The sequence below is a fragment of the Chaetodon auriga genome, chromosome 8 (genome assembly GCF_051107435.1).
Source record: "Chaetodon auriga isolate fChaAug3 chromosome 8, fChaAug3.hap1, whole genome shotgun sequence".
Classification (NCBI taxonomy): Eukaryota; Metazoa; Chordata; class Actinopteri; order Chaetodontiformes; family Chaetodontidae; genus Chaetodon; species Chaetodon auriga.
Window position 1 is genome coordinate 12800866 of NC_135081.1, and position 22720 is coordinate 12823585.

Genomic DNA, 22720 nt, shown 5'->3' on the forward strand with positions numbered 1-22720 from the left:
CTTCAGGGTAAAAATAAACTGTATTAAACTAAATATTTCAGTTCCCTTCCCTGTTCTTCTGTTAATTTTGCTTAAGTTACAGTTATAGTGGACACTTTCACAGGAACTTTCTAAAACATTCCACACAAAAATCAGAGATGCTGTCTGCGTGTCTATTGGTTGATAAATGGTCTGTGAAACAATGCAAAATAACAAATGGTGGTGGTGGTGGTGGTGGTGGTGGTGGGTGGGGGGTGGGGCTCTTGATGTATCTTGTTTTTGTCTGCAAGGCTCACTTAGCAGCTGTGGGTCATAATGTCCACAGACTGAGAAATGTGAGGATGCATATGAGCAACACCTTTCTGTACCTGCAGGTGTTCTACAGTAACAATAACACAATAAAAAGTACACAACATGTAACTGTACAGAGGCTGAAGGTGCAGCCGGTGAGTGTGGAAGCTGAGATTTGACAGCAAGTGTCGGCAGAGCGGGGGGATTCTGAGAGTTAATCATCTTAGTTGTAATTTTTAATGGATTTAATCCAATTTGGAGTTTTTCCACATCATTACCTCTGTTTAAATCACATAATTGGCCCAAATCAGCGGAAGAGCATTTTCTAACGTTCCAGCCTCCATTTTCATGGAGCCAGTCGAGCCTCGTTCTCCCTCATAGAAAACGTGTGATTGGTGGTCTTGACTACACACTTGACACGAGTGTTAAATCACTCTGGACCGGGCTAGATAACTGCAGCCTCTTGATTTGCAGACCTCCAAATGTCCCCAGTGTGACAGGAATGAGAGACAATGCTACGGCTGTGAAAACAGAGTCTGACTGACAGAAATTGGGTTGAGGCCGTGCTTGAGGAAAGAGCAGAAGCTCCTGATGTGTTTCTCCTATCAGTGGCTGAGTGGTAGTTTCATGCATTTTTTAATATCATTTTGTCTCAAATTTCTAATTAACGGGGGATTTCTGCAGCTGGGGCTCACTTTCAGACCTGGAATTGAAAAATCTCTTTATGCTGCTCAGAGATAAGAGGCTCCGTCTGTCAAACTACTATCAGCCTTTTGGCCAAACACATTCAACATTTTCTGTCTGAGTCTGCAGCCTGATAAGCCTCTTGTCTATAAATCCCAGCAGGCCTGAAATCACTCCTGTGGCTTAATCAAACTCCCAATCACCCAAGTTACGAAAGAAACTGAATAATTCGAAATTGAAAAGCAGGTTTGAAATGTAAATCTACAAGAGCAGGATCAAGTGAAAAGCTTGTTTAATATATCACACGAAGATTCAGATGCCTCCTCTGTGCAGCACACCCCTGAGAGATCCACCTCTCCTTGTTTTAGTCCACACTGGTCAAGTTTCCTACGTCTCTGCAGCTCGCCGTGAAGCAGAATAAGAACAGCTTCAGGCCTCCGCCTCCTCTGCTCTGTTACAGCATCTGCTTTGCCTCCTTTGAGTGACAGACCACTTTACTGAGTCCGTTTGATCTTTAAAAGCCCCAAACAAACAAAAAAAAAACACTTCTAGCACCACCAGCAGGAACAAAACCATCAGAAGAGGACAGGAAGACTTCAGCGTCAGGTAGAGTGGAAGCACCAGCTGCTCTTAAAACGGTAAAATGGAATTTGAAGAGACTGAGATGGATGGATGAAATACTCTGGTTTAATGCATAATTCATATCAATACTGACTGAGAGATGGTGGCGATTAGCCAGAAGACACAATTATTCATCAGTTGTTCATGTTTTTACCACTATTAAATATGTAAATATTGACAGTCTTCATGTTTCACTATCATCAGTGTGCTGCATTCACATTCAGTGTCGAGTAACATAATAACCTCAGTATCTCGATCAAATACACCGAACACAAGTAAGATGCAAATGTGCCTCTTTGAGCGAAGTGGCTGTTACTGCAGCTACTTCCAGTATTTGATTTCCAGTATCTTTGCTTACACAGACCTAGTTCAGATTCAGAAATACATTTTCCTCAACAATCCTTGTCTACTTCCTCGTTAGAGTGGCGGTATACCAAATCACAGTGGACTCCCAGCTCTTCGAAATGAAATAGGAGGTGGCATCTTCAATTGCAGCGTCAGCAGAAGTCACCGTCTCATAATGAGGCAAGAAAGTGAGATAACATTGGAGACGGGAAACGGAGAGAGAGACGCTGGCTGGTCTGTGTAATGATAATTCATAAATGCAATCACGCTGTTTACAATCAGATTACAGTGTTTTTACTGGAGGGAAGGATCAAATTTCAGCGAGCAACAGGGATGCTTCTCATGCTGTGCAGGCACCATCACAATCCTCAATCACATTTTACGTTATTAAAAACCTAAACAGTATTTACATAATGAAAACCATTCATGGCTTTAAAGGACATTAAACTACCTAAAAACCGAAGCACTCAACAGTGCCTCAGCGGTCTGCCTCAGACACACATGCTCAGTGTGATGGATTCACTGACCTCACTGATCTCAATTAAAAGGACAAACATTTCTACTTAGATATCAAGTCACATTAGGATCATGACATTCTCTTACCAGCCATAGTTGAAATGCCGAGGATCACGCCGATGGATAACTCAATCTGCGTGCCCTGCAAAACACGCACACACACGCACACGCACACGCACACGCACACACACACACACACACACACACGCACAGACAGACACACACACACACACACAAATTCTATCATTCTGTAATGCAAACCATCAGAGCAAGCTAACGTTCGGGCTGTGACATGTATCTGTTCATGATATTCTGAGAGAAACGCAGACATTATAGCTAACATGGCATCCCTTCTGCGTCGTCATAAAGGGTTAATTCTGGACTATAAATGACAGTGTTGTGCTCTGAAAGCTAGTTCTATTCCAGGCCAATAGGTGGCGTTATGTAACTGCTGTTATACTACTTGATAAGAGGGAAAGACAGTGAGGACAGCAGTGACGGGAGATGGGAAATCAGCCATAGTAATGCAACATGAAACCTTATCCTCTATACAGTTTTTAAGTGCTTTACTACAAACACATGAGAAAAGCGGCAGTGAGGATGGCTGTAGCTGCCACTCCTTCACCTCCCACTTCGCTACAGCTCCCGCTCTGTGATGTCAGTATGTTTTTAATCTCTTGTGATGACAAATTACTTTGTTTAAACGCTTCATTACGTTGACTAAAGGTCTCTCTCCTGTTTACTGTTTCGCTTAAAGGTCTTATTTAAGATGCGACAGCAGAATATTTAATGAAATGGCCAATGGCAGCTTCCAACCAAAGTCTACTTGCTTTTTAAGATTTTCCAAAAGCTTGCAGCCTCTCAGTTTACTGTTTCTTTGCTTTAGTGCATCTTCAGACAGGGTGCATTAGTGTCTCTCAGTCTGGACTGAAAGACGTAGCCAGATCTTTACAGCAACTTACTTTAAAAAAAAAAACAAAAACATAATTTTACCAAATGCATAAACTTTTCACAGACTGAGTCCAGCCCCAGAGTGTGGTGACTTTTTCAGAGTCTGCTTTGTGAAGAGCAAAAACAGCAGTCTGGTCTAAATATTTTGTATCTCCTTCTTCTCTTGTTGCAGTATGTTGGTTTTGGGGCAAAGCTACGCCATTTCATTATGTTCTATTTAGGTTTAATCCCTATTGTTTGTTTCTCTTGTACACATTTGTTTCTACTTGTCTTCTCATCTCCTTGTAGAAGCCCCCATAAGAATTCATCGTATCACTGTAATAGAGTTCCCCCTCTGTGCAAGCACACTTTGACTTAAGTCAATGAATTCATTCTGCTCCACGGGGTTCAGATTTCATTATTTGAACAACTTCACAAAGACTAAATAAAGAGCGGAGAGCTTGTGGCAGGCAAATGACTAAAACTTGTATGGGATATTCAAAGACAAAGAGAAGAGGAAGGACTCTGAGAAACAGTGACTGAGAGCAAACAGGAAATCTACTGAGAGACAAATGCAGTAGCACCAAACATAAAAGATTTACTTCTCCCGCTCTCCTTCCAGGCTTCTCTCTAAAGCTTCCTACTGTACAACATATTCTTTATGTGCAAGTTCTCCTGTGGACATATGACTGAGTAAATCTTTAAGCCCACTGAGCCTCATGAGGCCGACAGACTTACAGCAACAATCATGATGCAGTTGTCCAGGAATCCAAAGCCAACAAAAGGGAGTGCATTGTGCAGCAGAACTGTAAGATAACAAACACAAACGATACATCACCAACAGACAACATAAACAGGAAGTACGCAGGTCATGTTTGAGTCTGCAGTAAAAAAATATTAAACCATTAGACACGATTTAGTCTGCAGACACAGACACACAAGGACATAAAAATCTTGAATTCTGTGGAGCAGCTGTTGCTTGACATGAACTGAAGAACATAACTCTTGTTATTTATGCCTGTTTCATACTTCTTTTTTTGAACTCCCAGAAAGAATCGCTTTGAAACATTAGTCTATAAACATGTGAAGCAAAACTCAAGATTACATTGATTGGAACCATCAATCGTTCCCTGTTTAGCAGCAGTTCATATTTTATGATGCTTGTGCCAATGTTTTATTTTGGTACATGCTTTGATGGCAAGACCACAAGATGCAGAACATATTTTCCAATTTCATAACCTTGAGGGCTCAATTATATGACATATAAAACAAGGTACATGAAAGTGTGAGGTAAAATAAGACTGAACCTGTTCTCACATAAAGATATCTAAAGTGTTACAGCAGCAATAGTCGTCAGTCAATACTAGTCAATCAGTACCACGCAGGAAAATGTAATACATACTATATTAACATACTAAAAGAGCCATAATTTAGTGGGTAAGTTATCAGATTTTATTTCTGTAGCACAGTCGGGGCTATTGGTACAACTGGCCACCTCACGGGCAAAACAATGAAGTATTTTCCTGAACTGGAGTGGATTTCAACTTAGAATATTAAAAAAGGCTCAACCTCGACCTTTAGTGGAAACAGTGCTATCAATACCAAGCATCAGAATGAAACTACATCTGCATACACTAATGCATTACCTGCATAAAGAGATGCCCTGTGTGTGTTGTGTGTGTGTGTGTAGATAAAACATACAATGCAATCTTGTATTGTATTTTAAATGTCATCAGAGCAGAGCAGAGCTTAGTCTATTCCAGCTGAAGTTCAAGTGACTGGCGTGCAGAGGTGCTCGAAGCGTAGTCATTACTGAGCAGCACTCATTTCTTCTCTCCAGCTCTTATTCTGCTACAGCTCTGTTTCACTACAAATCAGCAATTTTCAATCTTGCTGTTTGAGCCTCAACACACAAAACACCGACTCGCTCAGATCTTAAACACAGACTTTACTTTAATGCTACACCAGGGACAGCTCTGACTGGACTGTGAAGAGCACTTCATCTCGTGGTACGGAGAGCTGTGGAGTCTAATCCTGGCGTTTGGTTTGGCTGCTTCACTGCAGAAATCTAACAAGTCGCTAGTGAAGTCAGCGCTGAGAAAGTTTCAAATCCTCAGAATATAATTTCCCAATCAGCCCCTTTATCTCCCCTGGACACGGCTGTTTTCCAGGCTGTGTTAACTGGTTTTACACAATTAAACCTTTGAGGCTAAAATGTGTCTTTATCAAATATCCTCCAGGTCAGACAGGGAAATTAAAGATGAACTCTTCTGACAAGGATTGCACTTTTTGTTGGACTTTGTGAATAACTTTACTAATTGTGAAGCTGTTTGGGGAACATTTATTTAGCATTACTGGGGAAATTAAAACAACTAGAATTACAGTCACATGGCTGTTTGCCTCCCCTGATCAGTGAAGTTGCATTCCATGTCCGTCCAGACTCATATAATATATGTAATAAAGACTTCGAAGGAGTTTAATTAAAGGTATTAAATGTATTTTTTGGTGAAATGGCAGTCATCGCTATATTGACACGTTTGATTCCAGTAAATAATTTCCAGTGAGAAACCTGCTGTCTTCACTTAAAGACTATTTTTAGAGGAGTACAGAGGACTGATAGAGAGCTTCATCACATGGTGCAACCACAATCACCTGAAGCTCAGTATCAGCAAAAGCTGTGTGTATGGATGTTGCTGCAAAGCTTTAAATTGTAAAATGTGGACGCTTAACACACATCTTCAACACAGCAGCACAATCACCAGTTTCAAAGTGGGCACCCAAGGTTAGTGACACCAATTCAGTATCTGACCAAATGTGAAATATAGTCACAATCTCCCCTTCTGCTCCTGAGTTCTGGCACTGAATAAGGGCCAGAAAAGAGTTTTTACAGAACTTTATGATGTCACAGTATGGCCGACCTTGGACCTTGTGGATATAAAATGTCATCGCTTTATCATTTTATCATAGGAGACATTTGTGCGGTGAAATTCAGTGAAAATCAGCCAATGAATTCTTGAGACGCTGTTCCTGCTTTGGCTCTGGAATGAAGACAACCCAGCTGAGCTTTAGAGGAGGCGTTTCTCACATGATGTCTCTGTTTTAGTCACAAAAACCTCTTTGTTAAACGAACACTGCGAGAAACAAAGAAAGCAAGACAAACACGAGTGGACATGAACTCCACTGGGTTAACCAGCAGGCTGACCGATCTCTCAGCGAGAGCAGAGGAGCAGAGAGATGTGAGGTCATGTCAGTAACTGAGCCCCGCAGAGTGAAGCACGGCTGCACAAGCTTTTACAGCTGAGTGTGTGCAGGTGGATTACATTATGTGCAAGTGGATGACCTTCCATGGGTCGAGAGAAATTATCTGTCAGACACTGTTATATGATTGGAAACTATTACCAGCTCACATCAAATACAAAGAGCTTCACACTGGAAGGGAAACACAGTTTGTGCAAGATGATCAATAATCAGCCTTGTTTTGAACTAACTTGTGTTGTTTTTCTTGTAGGTGGTTTGCATTTAACATTCATGCTAATTGACTCTTTACAAAAAAACAGTTAATGCTCAGTTTCATATGATTTTTTTTTTTAGCTTTTATGGACCCAAGAAGACAATAAACCACATTGGAGGAGGCCAGTGGGAACCATACAAACCACAAACATTAAGCAATAAACCTGCTGTGTTTCCTGTTCCTGATGCTTTGAGACATCAAGGCAAACAGCTAATGCAATATCTGTACATGTACAACTTAACAAGAGTGATTTAATTGCTATTTGTTGTTTTTTTTTGAGTCATCTGTGATCAGTATAAATATCTCTCCGTACGTCAGGCTGTCTGTTCTGAGGAGGCTGCTCATTTATGTTAATTAAGACTGATCCTCATTAATCTTCCTGGTTGTCTGATGGTCAAATGAGGGATGCCAGTCCAGGCGGTCACGCTACAAGATTAATGAGCGTTTGTTTCAAATCACCGTACTCATTTAAATATTCCCTCTACATGTACAAAAAGGATCAAATGCAAAAAATTTGACTTCTTACCGTATCTTAACTGTGCTGCAGTAGGTGGTGCAATTTCCAGCTGCCCTGAAAAAGAAGAGAGAATGAATTATAAAGCGTCTCCGATGGCCTGTTTCTCTGTGGAGGGGGAAAAGTCAGCATAAATGTCAAGACAGTTCTTAAATGGCAAAGTCTATCAGTCCCAGCCTTATGGATACAGACAGTAGAAGTAGGAAAAAGGGGAGAGAGAGAGAGAGAGAGAGAGAAAATCTGTAGCAATGTGTCAGGGGTGATGAAAGGGAGTCAGAGGGAGGAAGAGGAGCAAAGAGCATCTCCCTCATTGCCACCTCCCGCGAGCGAGATGCAATTGAGGACAAAAGCGACGTCAGAGAATGATAATTCTGCTGCCAATCAAGCCTAAAAAGAGGCCTGCCAGCACACTGATTATAATTGGACTGTGTGTGTGTGTGTGTGTGTGTGTGTGTGTGTGTGTATCGTGACAAAGAGACAGATAAAAGGAAGAAGGGACAGAAGGTGTTAGAGACATTTGTGTTCTGCTTTCATCTCAGCAGATTTAATAAGTGATCCGACAAAACGTGGGTGAAAATAAAATGACTTCACTGAAATCTAATCCCAAACACCGGAGAGGCTGCAGAGTGAAACACACGACGTCAGACTGGATGTGCCACATTAACACAACACAGGACCCTGCAGGAGGACAAGAGCTGACGACGTCGGTTTGAAGGCTGACGACAGAAGACACGATCATTTCCTTTGCTGGTTCTGGGAAACTGGATTTGTTTTACTGAGGTCAGTGGAAATGTCAGTCCACACGCTCAGGTGTTAAAACACCACTGCATGTTATCCCGGGCTGGAGCACATACTGGTAATGGAAGGCGAGGCATGGTGGAGTCTGTGTCCTCCACTACAAACACCCACATACACAAACATGCATTTAGAGAAGGACAGACATGAACGTGTAATCCCTCAGGCACAATTACCGCTGAGCTTGCTACAAGTTAGAATTAAATGCCAAAATACTAATTAGTTTGTGACTCTATTTGGAATTCAGCACTTCTTCTCCTCTTGAATAAAGTGTGACACCACAGTGGCAAAATTATTCACTTCATAATATCCAGATTCACACTGTGACAACACAAACACAAACATCTGCCTTCTTTCTCCCATCACGCCGGCCGTCCTCACACACCTCCTTCACACCTCCTCCTTTCCTTTCAGGAGTCAGTGTCGCATTACAAGCTTCATATTATAGTCTTCAGTTGCTCATCTCACGTTGCTGACAGAACGATGGACCACTGTCCACCTCAATGACGGCCCTTTCATCAGCACTACAGTAAAAACACTGCTGACACATTGGCAGAGATGCACACACACCAACACAACCGCGTGTTCATCGTCAGCGCTCGTGATTACACACAAACCTGTCATCACCTGCAGCGCCTCGTGCATAATGAAACGCTGTCTTTCTCCAACGCCCTCGTGAGCATTGTTAAAGCTTTTATCTCATTTCACAGCTTTTGGAAAATCCTCTCAGCTACCAAAACACTAACTACGAAGAGATGAAGATCCTCCCCGCAGAAGATGGATAGCTTTGGCAATTAAGCACCAGAACACATTTCTTTCCATTTATCACTCATTCAGGGGTTGTTTTAGGATTTAATTAAAGGCTTTCAATGATCCTCCTGCGCTCATTTGAGAGGCAGCGCTGTTGGTTCATGTGCTGCGGTGTCAACCACGTAACTGAAACCTCCTCCTCAAACAGCTGATGCTGAATTACTCCCAGCTGTCACACTCAGGCTCTGGAAATGAGATAACTTGTTAATCAATCACTAATGACTGACACCATATTTAGGGTCAACAGAGAGCTTTTTTACAATTCAAACTGCTCGCCTAGCGTACACACACACATATGGGCTGACAGCAAAGTTATGTGTTACTGTGGCTTGTAGTCACCCAGGAGAAATGTCTAAACTTCAGGGTTGTATTTTAACACTGGTCCAAGCTTGAGTTCACTTATTAGACGACAGCAGATAATTTCTTCCAGGGTAAATAATCTGTAATTTAGCGCCGTTACAAAATGTTAAACATCAGTTTAAATGTTGATTTAAGTGGATTAAAGAGGAAGTTGAGGTTCTATTAACTGCATATACACAACAAAGTGTTTTTCTGTTTTCTTAGACCCGAGAAGATACTAAGTGGTTAAAAATGTATTAAAGTGCTGATCATTTGTTTTGAAATGATCAGCACAGGCCTGTACGACAACGCTACGACACAGGCCTGTAACTGATGGAATCAATTGTTCTAATGTGTTTCATTCTGATGTGATAGAAATTATGCAATGCATCACTGTGGCCCAAATCAAAAGCCCATTCCTGCTATATTTTCCCATCACTTAAAGAGAATGAGGCCTGATGACAACGCAGCTGAGTCACCGTCTCATCACTCGTCATGTGAAAAAACCATTAACGAGAAACATAAGAGTTTTCTCTCCCTCTATTCACGGGGCTTCATCCAGCAATTTGTTAGAACTGCGATAGCCGACATGGCTGACAATTTCCCCCCAGAACTCCTCTAGTAGAAAGTATTGCCTGCGTGGTGCCTTAAATCACCCAGAGCTGCTGTCGTGAGAGAATTCGATTCCAACAGACAGGAGTGGTGAAAACATTTAATAGGCTGCGATAAGCACGAGCATGATTGAATACCAAAGCAGCCATGTTTCATTCTTTTCAAGCGTTCTTTGACTTTGTATCCTCCAGCTGCAGCATCGCCTGCACAGCACGCAGCTGGCATTTGATAAAGAGTGTTAACAGACAAACAGCTCAGTGAGGCTGAACTGCTTTGAGCTAAACATGCTAACATGCTCGCAGTGACCTGCTAACATGCTGATGTAATACAGATGTTCACATACTTAGTTTAGCGTGTTAGCATGCCAACCTTTGCTACTGAGCACTAAACACTGATGGGATTGTTTTTACTTTTGCAGATATGAGAACACGAACCAAAACACTGGACAATTAAAATCTGACCTGATTATGACACTAGATGAAAAACCAAGTGATCCAATTAAAATTTATCCGGAGGGGACAGGCTAACCATCCCAAAGTTGTTGAGATATATCAATCGGTGCCAGGGTGGTCGACAGTCCAACATTTCCATTCCAAGAGCAATGCATGGCTAAAAGCTCATTTAGCTAAAGTATAATGTGCTTTATCTGGCAGTCTGAATGTTTCAGTCCTATTGGTAAAACTATGTTCACTCAGCCAGATAGCACTTACTTTAAGAGGCTCACATTGATGCTCTCTTCACATATTTGTGTGCTGCTTGGTTGGGTTTTATTCTGAGATTTTTACTTTCGCTTTGTTCTATTCCCGCCTCAGCTGCTTGCTGCTCTGAAATTGTCTACATTTGAGGAGACAAACATTAACACTCAGGTTCTTTTTAGCTGGGATTGCTCAGAGGCGAGATAAAAGTCACACTTTCTTGTCTTTGTTTTGCCGTGACAAATGGCTTGTTCCACACTGTGTCTCTTGGTGCCGGTACAGCATGAAATTGAAGTGTGAACAGAGTTTTGGAAACTGGAGAGAAGTCTGTGAAGGAGCCCAAAAGCCAAGTTCTCTCTCAGTGAAACTCAGTTATGATGAATAAATGTCTGTCAGTCAGTAATAAATAGAGGCAATACGCTTTTCTGCAAATTCAGGTGTTAGTGTTAGAAGGTATGCGGGGGCATTTTCCATCATGGGACTGTGCAACAGTGCAGTGCGGTATGTGTGTGTGTGTGTGTGTGTGTGTGTGTGTGTTTGACTCCCTCTGTCTGTGTGTGTGCCCTGGGCTTTTTCTAGCAAATGTAAACTAAGAAACACCCTTGTTTTCCCCCTCAGGACTGTATTGATTTTTGAGTTTCACACCTCCTCACACACAGAGTGTTTTCTCATTATGAGAGCGCCTCTTGTGTCAGGAGACACGGTGTTCGTGAATCTGCAAGCATGCGTTCATCTATTTGAACCTACAGCCATATCATCTGCATTTGTGTCTGCATATGTTGGTGCGTGTGAGGCCGAGCCTGTGCGTGTGTGAGATCAATAGAGTTCAGCAGAACAGGAACAATAGAAGGCTAGAGCCATTCATCAAGTGCACAGCACCTTGCTATTCTTGTGTGATTTATGAGGGAGAGAAGAGGAAATTACACAGCACGCAGAATGTGGGCCACAATGGACAGGACAGTCTCACAACACGGAATGGGAAAAGTTCTGCAGAGAGAGAGGAAAAAAAAAAAACTTCTGAAGCAGCTTTGAAAATTTGGGATTGCTACTAATTTGTCCCAGAATGGGTGATTAGAGTTAGACAGAAAGCAATTTCTACGTCTAATTTCAATGCAGGTTGGAAAAAATGACTGAGTCCACTTTAAGCTTGTGATTTGCACACAAAGGCTCACTTGAAGGAAAGTCTGCTCCCCTCTACATGTCTACTGGATGGCTTCTAAAGGTCAAGCCACAACTTAAAAATACTCTGTGTTGGTCAGGGAAAATAATGAGTAGCTTGCAGTAAAGCAGAATAAGTCAGTCAGTATATACCTGAGAGAGGAAAACACAAAGCGCTGTAGCATGACACCACACAAACTGAAGCCTAACGATGGAGTTAAAGTTCAAACAGACAAACAAATACACCCGTCTATTCCCCCAGTGCCAATTAAAGCTGCTATGGAGGGCCTGAAACAAAACACAGAAACAGGCTAAATCAACCACAAATCCTTGAAAATGTCCTCCTGACAAATGGCAAACCACAAGAGACGGTAAGGGAAGAAGAAAGTAACCTGGTTTCGTGTCTTTCTTACAGCCAGAAGGAACAAAGCAGCTCAGCAAAGAGGAAAAGGGAAATATTTTTAATTGAGCAGTGGGCTAAAATTAGTCAGACTCACACTATACAGTAAATAGTTTACAAGGATTTTCCCTCCACATTAGTAACAATACACTGAGAGGAAGTCCTGAGGACAGCATGTATCTCACACAGGACCAACTCCAGCCATTTTGCCGTTCTTGGTGAGATCAGGATTTGGGTTACTGATTGATGATTGACTGAACAAAAAGTAACATTTGCATTTTGGAACAGAAGACAGCAAACTTGACGGGAAAATGCCTCCACACCTCCACCTTTCTTTTCCTCTTCCTATTTTCTCCGTGTTCTTTCCTGAGCACCTGAAGGCTTGGACCTCTTCATTATGAAACAAAATAGATATCTGCCTCTTGACATCTATCGATCAGTCAGTCAGTCTAGCAATCTCTAGCACGTCTTACTTGCCAGACTTGCCAAACGGTAACCCATACCCCACTTTAAGTGTGCACCATAGGGCTGATGAAAACTGTGAGGAACAGCAGTGCAGAGTGGATTTTTTTCTTTCTTTGGCTCCTCATCCTGTCAACAATACTGAAGCTAGTTTTCTTTCCTCCAAGCAAGCTAACTGCAGTTAATTGCATACACCTGGCTTCCTTGATGTCAATCAGACTTTGATCAAACAACCACTCAGCCAGTGTTACCCAGAGAAACATATGCACAGGGGTTTTCACTTCTTTTGGCTAATTTGAACCTCTGTGCAGGTGTGCACAGATCTCTTCCTCTTTCATTGCTTCTGTTTACTGCAGGGCTATATTTGGCCGCGCTGGCGTGCTGCACAGCAGGGAAAATTGCTTAAACAGTACAAAAGTGAACACAAACTACACTGAATCCTTCTCTGCAGTCAAACAGCAGCAGGTAGAGTGGCAGGAGCTGTGAGAAAGCTGCTTGTTGAGGGCGACTTGTAAACGATTTAGCTTCATCTTCTGTGCAGCATTTGCAACTGTCAGAAAAGTCAGTGCCATGTGAAAGATATTTACAGTCTCCATTGTTTACCAAACTGCGGGTCAGATGCATGTTGTTGTTTTTGCTGTGTAAGCCATGGACTTAGCCTGGACAGTGGTCAGGAGCATATTGTTTTTGAATAATGGAAACCTCCCTGCTACAGCATAAACCAGAGTACCAGTGGCTGAAATTTGCATTGCAAGGACTTTAAAGCTGCCATCGATATTTTCATATTAACAAAGGATCAAACGGCTATGTGTAATGTCAAAGCGGGGGTTTGGAGCGATGAGACTCTACTGTTCTCAGCTCTAAAGAGCATTTTAGCTTCATTCAATTTTCACTGCGTTGATTTTATGGCCCACAACTTCACTGTGTAGTTCACCCTCATTGCTCTCTTATCAGCGTTGTTTCCAGACACAGCAGGCAGCTGTTTTTTGGGGAGTTTTTTGTGAAAAAGCTCTAAAACACACAACAGCATTAAACAGCCAACACACTACGTTCGTAGCTGGCTTGTGAACACAGTGAAGCATTTCATTCAAAAGGGGAGAGAGTATTTGAATTCATTTGTCGAGCGGTCACAAACACGACTCCAAATAAATGGTAATGTCGCTCTGTAACTGCTGGATGCGTAAATAAGAAACTGTCTGCTGCCCAATTCCAACAAAAATAAGTCAATTTGGCAGTAAGGAAAGCAACTTAGTAAGTAGGTGTTAAACAATAAGTGAAACCAAGAAGTAAAACAGGCCCAGAGAGCTTCATTAACCTTAATATCCTCATGAAGTGCTGACTTGTGGTGCTGCAGTGAAATCAGCTGCCATGACTGTGCAGCAAGGTCAGCCTCTGAGAGGTTACACACCAAGGAGAAAACAAGCAGGTATGATGTGCAGTGTGTTGTAGTACATCTCAGGAGTGTGAAAGGGAGGGACAGACGGAGAGCGGGAACGATGAGAGGGAAAAGGCAGTGAGTGAGGAGATGACAGAGCAAAAGAAATGAAGGAGGAAACAGTTTGGAGGTGACACACAGCGAGGATGTGTGTTGTCTCTGGAGGTCATATTGTCCCATGAAAGAAAAAAAAAAAAAGCAGAAAATGATCCATCGCTGTCTCCGTGACCTCCTGAACGAATGGACAGGCTCACAAAAACAAACACCACCTTGAATATCAAACACATCCTGCTGCGCATAATATCATTAAACGGGCTTATGTGGTGCCTGTGTAATTTGATTCTTGCCTTGATCCATCTGTCTAGGTTTCACAGGAAAGAGGAGCCATATGCAGTGACTTTCCTCCTCACTTTCACGTCTTCTGAATCATAACATTTTAATTGGTGCCAGATTGCCACTCGGAAGACGATCGCACATATCGGGCTCCATATATAATGTATTTTTTTTCCCCATTACGTTTGGCCTTGATGTTTCTCTGATACCACTTTCACACCCAAATGAGCATATATGTATATGCAGGTCTTTTAAAAACAGGTACACCTGCTCCAAACAGGCGAATACCCGTGACTACTGCAGAGTCATCTGACCCGCGAGTGAATGCTGATTGTACTCTTTCCCACTGACGACAAAAGCCAAATGTTGGTGGGTTTTGTATTCAGTGTGAAAGGGGCTTTACAAGGGCTGAAAACAACTTTTGTGAGCAATGTGTTGAAATACAGCGGTTCTCAATTTCAGGGTGAAGCTCATTTTTGAGGGTCACGATTTTTGAGGGTAACATCTGAACAGCAGTTGTCCAATCATAACTGACATGGCAGGCGAGCTTTGGATGTCCCACTATGCTGAAGTGGAGTTCTTGGGACTGTCTACGAACTGGAAGCCTGCGTCTGACTACCGCTGCCTGACACCAAAGACTTTTGAATTGTTTCGAAACATCCTGCATCATCCCAGTCCCAAAGAGACCGAAACCTGAGGACTGGACATTTTCACTTTTAACTTTAATTCTTTGCTTGCTGTGCTTTGGGATTATTTATTTCATGCCTTTTACTTTAAATTTGCGGAATATGCTGGAATTTGTGAATTTCCCTTTGGGATGAATAAAGTATCTATCTATCCATGTGTGCCGTGCTAAATTGGAAAGCTTGTGTAGGTGTAACAAGATGCTACACCTACACAACAGGAGCAGCCACTGCAGTTTCAGAAGATTTCCAATGAAGAAGCACTTCACGGCACAATGAGACTGATTAGTTATTAAAGGCTGCAGCCAACTGCACTGAGTAGAAACACTCAGCGTGTTATTACAGTCTGTGATGAACAGTGCGTTTTCTGGACACAAATTACCAAACAAATGTCACCGCGATGGCGTCCACTGGACAGCGCCTGAACTGACGGCCTGACATGAACAGCTAGAATCACTGCTGCTTTTCAGGGAGGCAGATATCAGGATGACGGCAGCATCGTGACACTGACTTGCAAATGTGCTGATGCCTCTATGTTTTTTTTTTAACCAGTCTGAAGGGAGTCAATTGTATTTGTGCGTAGGTCACAGCAGGTTAAATGTCACCATGGGCCAGCATAATGCAGCTGTGTGTGTGAATTAGCATGATAATACTGCAGAATGGAGACGTGAGAAGGTGCTCTCCTTTGTTCCATATTTCAGGCAAGAAGGCTATAATCTGAGCGGCGGTGAGAGGATATGGCTTTCCCTTTCAACGCGGAGGAATCAAATATCACCAGGCGCTACGAGGGCAATACACCGAGCACAGAAATATCAGGCCTCCCTGCGACGTCGACGAACCACAGGAAAGAAAATGAAAGCTCTGATCCAGGATTCATTATGGTTCAATGATGAAGATGAATTTTTAACTTCCAGACTAATGGAAGGCAGGTTGATGAAAGGAAGAGGAAGTGTGAGCTGTTTTGTACTGCAGCCTCACTGAGGTTGAAAAAACTAAAAAAAAAACCAAAGAGAAGTCACAAGGACGAATCCCTTCCTCTCCCGGCTTTCTCTCCTCTTTTGCATCCCCAATTAACCTTCCCTCTACAGCGCTTCTCCATCCTCTGAGCCATGAAGAGAAATGTTTTCGATCTCGGCAGCAGGCCTGCGGGAAAACAATGTTAGTACAGCGGATGTCGCTGAGTCACTCGGTAACTGAACGCCGATGGTCGCTGAGGTCCAGGTGGAACAGAAGCATCCCTGGTTGCTTATTCATTCATCTATCTGCTGCATCTCTCCTCCTCCTCCAAATCGCTGCTTCCTCTCTCAGAGCTTCTTTTGAAGAACTTCAGAATGAAGTCCTGAATTTTTTGTGAACAAGGTGCCTTTATATGCAAATGCGTGTTCCCTGTGTGATTCGTGTGAGGAGCAGCTTCTCCTGTTTCCACAGAGGAAGTGTGTGGGTCAGCGTTTACTCCTGGTGATAAGCTTTCCAAATAAACTTCATATAAGGAAGTTTTCAACTGTAACCACAGTTGCTTTAAGGTAAAAATGGTGAGTATCTGCCCTCTGCACTGCTTATGGGCTGCACAGTGTTAAACATCATATTTATTCTGCTCTGCTTTTCCTTCAGCGGCTCTGAACAGGTCATGCATCGGTGAAAATTTGGTGAAAATGGGTTTTATTGGATGAATCTGAATATCCTTATTTTTACTACAGTGTGGCACCTTTATTTCCATCCTCTCTATTCTTACTCTATCATCACAATCAGATTTAAGCAATCACTAGAGCATTCTCTCATTTCTCCTCGCTTAATAATTAATCATGTCTTTGTTTGATATGATCTTTGCCGTCCCAGTATTAGTCAGATAGTTATTTCAAATATTTATCTTTCGCCCCAGCCAGCGATTTCTTACATGCCATGAAAGGACGGTGTAATAATCACTAAACTGAAGCTTTTATCTCTGGTCTGTGGCAGCATCATTACGGAGATCTCAAACATCACAATGGGAAGTCATCAAGATTCACACTTTAATTGTGCTGCAGGTCACAACACAAAAGAGGTTTTCAGCTGAGCTTTTAATTCCCAGCTGAGTTTTATTCTTCTACGCTGTCATAAAAGAACATTTCACAAAAACTACATCACGTCACTGTTTTACTGACGTGTTTCCAGCTGCAGCAGGCAGCTGTTTCCAGCTGATAAACAGACAAAGTTAGCAACTAGCAGGTGAATACGGTGGACCATTCAGCAGCTGAACAGCCGCATATTTCACTCAGGAGCTCTGTGTGTGCAGGATGTTTAAATAAGCAACTGTTTGCAAAAACGATCGCAATACAAACTTTAGAAGGCGACAATATGTCAGTGTTGTGCTTGCAGCTTGTTACGCTGCCCCCAACTGGCCAAAAAGTCGATTAATGATTGAGCTTTAAAAGCAAGATTGTTAACATTTTTACTGCCTCGTTGCACCTGCAGTGTTGGATTCTTCTACACGTGGCAGTAACTCGACATTTATCTAATTACTTTTTCAAATTAAATTGAATTACGATGTCTGAAATTTAAATGGGCTCGTTACTTTTGTGAAAATAGCGGACAACAGCAGAGGACGCTTGGGGTCATCAAATTTAATTATTTATTAACAACTGCAGCAAAAGCTCAGTTAACGTGTACATCCTGCATCCTGTGGGTCTTCTACCAAAATCCTACTTCCTAACCAAGACCGTCCAAATGTAACGTACAGGTGGGAACACGAGCCATTGCTGCCCTCTGGTGGTTTGGAGTACTAATAACAGATACAATTTGACAGCTATCTTGTCCCACACTGCCACAGACTACTACAATAACATAGCTACAGTATCTGAAGCAGACATTTAAAAGTAACACAAAGTTACTTTCCCGAGTAACTAATTACTTCTCAGTAACTTGCAGTAACATTAGTCATTCAGTGATCCTGCATGGAAACATCAGGGGTCCTGCAGCCTCTACTTACAATGATGATGGATGTTGATAAGCCTGTCATAAAAAAAAAAAATCAATCTCACAGCCAGCAAGTCAGTGAAAGAGTGAGTCGATGAGTCCAGCAATCCCTGATTCAGCTGATTTGCAGCCTGCATATACAGTAGGTAAGACAATCCCTGAGGGTTATTATGGTGTGAAGGTGAGGATGTCAGCAAGCTCCAGTCAGACAGGCCCCATAAGTGAGAGCAGAGGAAAGCAGCTGCCCTCTGCCTACAGTCACCTCAGTACACAAGCTCACAGTATTCTCCTATATTTGGTTAAGAATTTGTGGTGGTTTCACAGGAGGGGAGGGAAGCTCTGAGTCTGGCTCAAAATGTCATCACATCTCTCCACTTTCATGCCACACAATCCACTTTTTAATAAAGCATGATATTGTCTGATATTCAGTATCATCCAATCATTCTTTCCTGAAAGATTTGAGTGGTAAATTACAGTTTTCCAGTCACTAAGTGCAACTTGAACGTATTTCATCGGCCCAAAATGATGTGCTACTTCTCGTGATGTAAAAACCTCCACCATGAGGCTCATGAGGGATTTGGGGCTGTTTGCTCAATGCTGATCTTGCAGAGTGTTTGTGGCACACAGGGGAAGGCTCGCAGCGTGTGGTCAGGATACAATCAACCACATCCGACAGGAAAATAATGATGTACTATTAGGATCACTGGGCATGGAGGATCTCATTGAAATGCCTCGTAATGACGGGTCAGCAGCCGGTTCCCCAGAGTCGGGGTAGAGAGCGGGAATGAGGAAGGCAGAGGTATTTCAAATCAATAGACAAACTGAGTTGTTTTTTAGAAAAACAAGTTAATTTCCTCCGCGCACTGTGGGAAAGCAATTTAGTTCCTGGAAGAACCGTGCAGGAATTGAGCAGGGTTTAATTTTACTGAGCAGTAGCTATCACTACAGGTGTGAACACTAAACATGTGATGGTCTTATCAATAAAAAAAAACCACATTCTAGCAAAGTATCTGCTCTGTTCAACTCATCACCACTTTGGCTTCACTGCTATCTCTGTAATCACCACTTTCAGCATTATTATCCAGCCATCCATTATCTATTATCCGCTGGAAGGTTCCAGGGTCCTGGAGCTGATCCCGGCTAACACTGGGTGAGACAGAGCACACACTGGACAGCATGCCAGATCATCACAGGGCTAACACATTCACATTCACTCCTACGGGCAACTGAGGAGCCAGTTAACCTGCATGTCTTTGGACTGTGGACGTGAAAACTCCACACAGAAAGTCCCCGGCCGGCCAGGCTCAAACCCAGAGTGAGGCGACAGTGCCAGCCACTGCTCCACCACACTGCGCAGCATTGTTATCACTGCAGAGGCGACTGCTGTAACCACCAAACATGCTACGCAGAAACCCAACAGGACTGTTTCAGCGTACATGGAGAGAGGCGACCGCTACGGCCGAACAATACAATAAAGAATCAATACCATCCCACATACTGCAGCCAACAGCAACATGCTTCCCTCCCACAGTTATATTTATGTTTTCCATGCGGGATTGTATAGTATGCTGTGGAGATTGAATTATGATGGCAGAAAACAGGAAAAATAATGTGAAATTTCTCACGTTTTTCCTCCAAAAAAAAAAAACCCTGAAAACCCTTTTAGAATTTCTCTTTTAGAGAATAAACTCACCAATCCACAATGCCAGAGGCTTGCTCATATTAACAGTGACAGCCTGGGCTGTGATTTGCACATGTCGCTGCTACTTGTCATTCAGAGCCTCGTATACTGCATGCTGAGAAGAAACAGCAGACATGACACTGATTCATAGCAAAATGATGCCAGCGGTCTGTTTGCGTGTGGTTTAAAGGAGGCTGGTGTACGGCGCGCTGTGAGTCCAGCTGTGTGTTAGGTTAGTGACCTCACAGGAGGGAGTACGCATAAAAATAAAGGCATGTGCTCCAAAATGTTGGTGCCAAACTGAAAGACTTGGGGCATTTTTTCTGACTTTGAAATCCTCAGATATGTGAAGCTGCCCTGAAGGCTGTCCTGCAAGATGAGAATCATTTGTCCATCATGAGACACTAGAGTAAACTACACTTACTTCCCCAACACCCCCGCTGGGCCAGTGCTTAAGTCTTTTATCCACAATTCTACTGCTGAGCGTGATGGACCTGATGTCTTTATCAATATTTTCACTGACAAAGCGGAAGGAGCATTGATTAAGTTTCCACCATATTCTCATTTTTCACTCGTATTGTTCGTCCAAATCCAATAATCTGACAATGTGGCCCGGGATGAAACCAAATTATGAGAATCTATTTTTAAGTGCAGTCTCTGCGCTTCATCGCTAGAGAGAAAGATAGAGTGTGACAGGAGCTCATAGCAGCATACTCCCAGAGACAACCTCATGCACCGTGGAGCCTTTTCATCATCACTCATGTCTCTCCTCATCCCCTTCCCTCTATTCGCTTCTGTCTCGGTATCGATTGACCCACTTCGTTCTTTTCCTCTCCATGTGTGGGACGTCCACTGTCGCCTCCTCCGTCTTGTGTACTCTCAAATCTCCGTCTTTCATGAAACCCATCCAGTGCCTCCACCTACAAGCGCAAACATGTTTGCCCCTTAACATGAACACTAGACTGTAAACTATCCTGCAGGCCAGTGAGTTAAAAACACTTGAACGCCACAGTGTTATGTCCCTGGTCTAATATATTTGGAGGTTGGCATGATGAAAAGGTTTTCTGACGAAACGTGAGGAGGCTTGTTCAATATTCATTCATACATATTCATTCATTCAATAATCTGCCACCATATCCAAACTACTCTCCTCCAGGTTGAAATACTGTGTGTGTAATGCATATGGAATAGATGCGAATGTGGCTACAAGTGGAGGTAAGAATTACTGGTACCATACTATTACTGATTCCTGGCCAATGGATTCTCTCACAGGGAGGTCAGAGGTCAGAGATCAGGTCAGCTGCAGAACAGCACTCTGGGAATTAGCTGCTCTTCTCAAGGCAGCTTTGTTACAATATTTTGGGAGAAAATTGCCTTTAACCACACGCATCAAACTGCAACTTTCAACTTTTTTTTTACACTTCCATAACCAACATTATACTCTTAACCACACTGCAGGTCAATACGTCTCATTACAGCCTGTTACTCATTTATCTTATGTCGATGGTAATTAGGCTGATATATGATTATAGATTAGAACTTATTTCAATGAAGACTTTTCCAATAACCCAAGTATTTTTTGAATAATACTTTTCTGTTATTAACAGATTATATATATAGATTCTGTATATTAGAGTCTATTCATTATTTATGTGGCTTTAAAATGTTGGATGTATTTCCACGGATTTTCCTGCCGTGTGCCACTCAAAATGAAAACATATCTAACACTGCATCACCTTACCTTGAGCTATGGCTATGGACTCGAACCTGTGCAGCTCTCGGAGCAGACAGGTGCGCTCAGACGGATGAAGGCTATAAATAAACTCCTTGGCCCCTCGGGGCGAGTTGAGGGGCTCCACGGGCTCCTTCAGCGGGTGTGTGCCCAGGTTGCACCGCTGCACCAGCATGAAGAGCGGGGATGCTACGGCGGGTGTTTGGTGGTTTCCGAGTCCGGCTGTGGCCAACCCAGTGCCGGCTCTCAGGGAGAGGGCGGGCCGCAGGACTCTCCGCAGGCAGGGCAGCATCTCTGGGATGGGGGTAGAGCAATGCGCCGGAAACCTGATAGAGACCAGCAGAGGACATTATAACAGGCCTAGTTACCTCATCGAGCCTGCGCTCATGCAAACACATGGCATGAAGCTTTATTTAAGAATCCTGCTAGAATTTGTACTGATCGCTGCAACGATCGCCTGAGAACACCCTTCACATCCTCCATCTGGACGCAGCCTGGGTTATTTCAGGGCCAAAAACACGGGCCTGACAGTAACAATTACACATTATCCAAGAACACATTGATTCGAGCCCATGTTACGCGTCTCTTAGGAGACACAAAGTACAATAATGCGCGACAGCTGCCCAGAAATCAAACTGCAACTTGTCTTATCGGACGCACCTCAGTCGATGCTCCGCTGTCCCGTCCGACAACCTCCACAAGAAACCGGGACGACACAGCAGCTGTTCCGGTGCTCACGCTTGTTCTTGCCCGACGTTCTCGACAGCCGCACGGCGCAACCTCGAACACCGAACTGTCAGTATGATTTGTACAAAATCACATTTTTGCGAGCGTTACGGCGGCTGGTGTAACCTCTGGCTGACAGGATGGTGTGAGGCGGGTGGGAGGGCACCAGCGGCCCCGAAAATATTTGCCAATCGCAGCGCTGCTTTGCTCCGTGCGTAACTCTGACGGCACCGCCACACGTACGCACACATTCAGCACACAGGCACAATGGACAGTCGGTGGAATTCATGTTAGACTACCTCAGCCATTAAGGGAAGAAAAGCCTGCATATTTAAGTTAATGGTGTGAGAAATTAAACTGTACAATTCTGTGATTTGTGGTATCACGCGCGTGGTTAACCTACTGTGTTCAGATTATTAAACGGGCATATTACATAATTAAATCATTCATCCAGTTGGTTTAGATATTTCAGGTGAACTTAATGCTAAACCGAAAATATGAAGGTACCTCTGTCCT

The 22720-nt window shown here is 43.0% G+C and overlaps 1 protein-coding gene across 1 annotated transcript in view; it reads right to left on the reverse strand.

Annotated features, from left to right (window-relative positions):
* LOC143324641 (transmembrane protein 65-like) overlaps window positions 1-22385 on the reverse strand; it is a 37774-nt gene extending 15389 nt beyond the window's left edge. The window contains exons 1-5 of the mRNA XM_076737323.1: window positions 22139-22385; window positions 21488-21804; window positions 7404-7448; window positions 4105-4172; window positions 2524-2578 (exon numbers count right to left, since the gene is read on the reverse strand). Of these exons, the coding sequence (XP_076593438.1) occupies window positions 2524-2578; window positions 4105-4172; window positions 7404-7448; window positions 21488-21770 (451 nt within the window). The 5' untranslated portion in view covers window positions 21771-21804; window positions 22139-22385. The remainder of the gene's footprint in view (window positions 1-2523; window positions 2579-4104; window positions 4173-7403; window positions 7449-21487; window positions 21805-22138) is intronic.
* Between the last annotated feature and the right edge of the window lie 335 nt (window positions 22386-22720).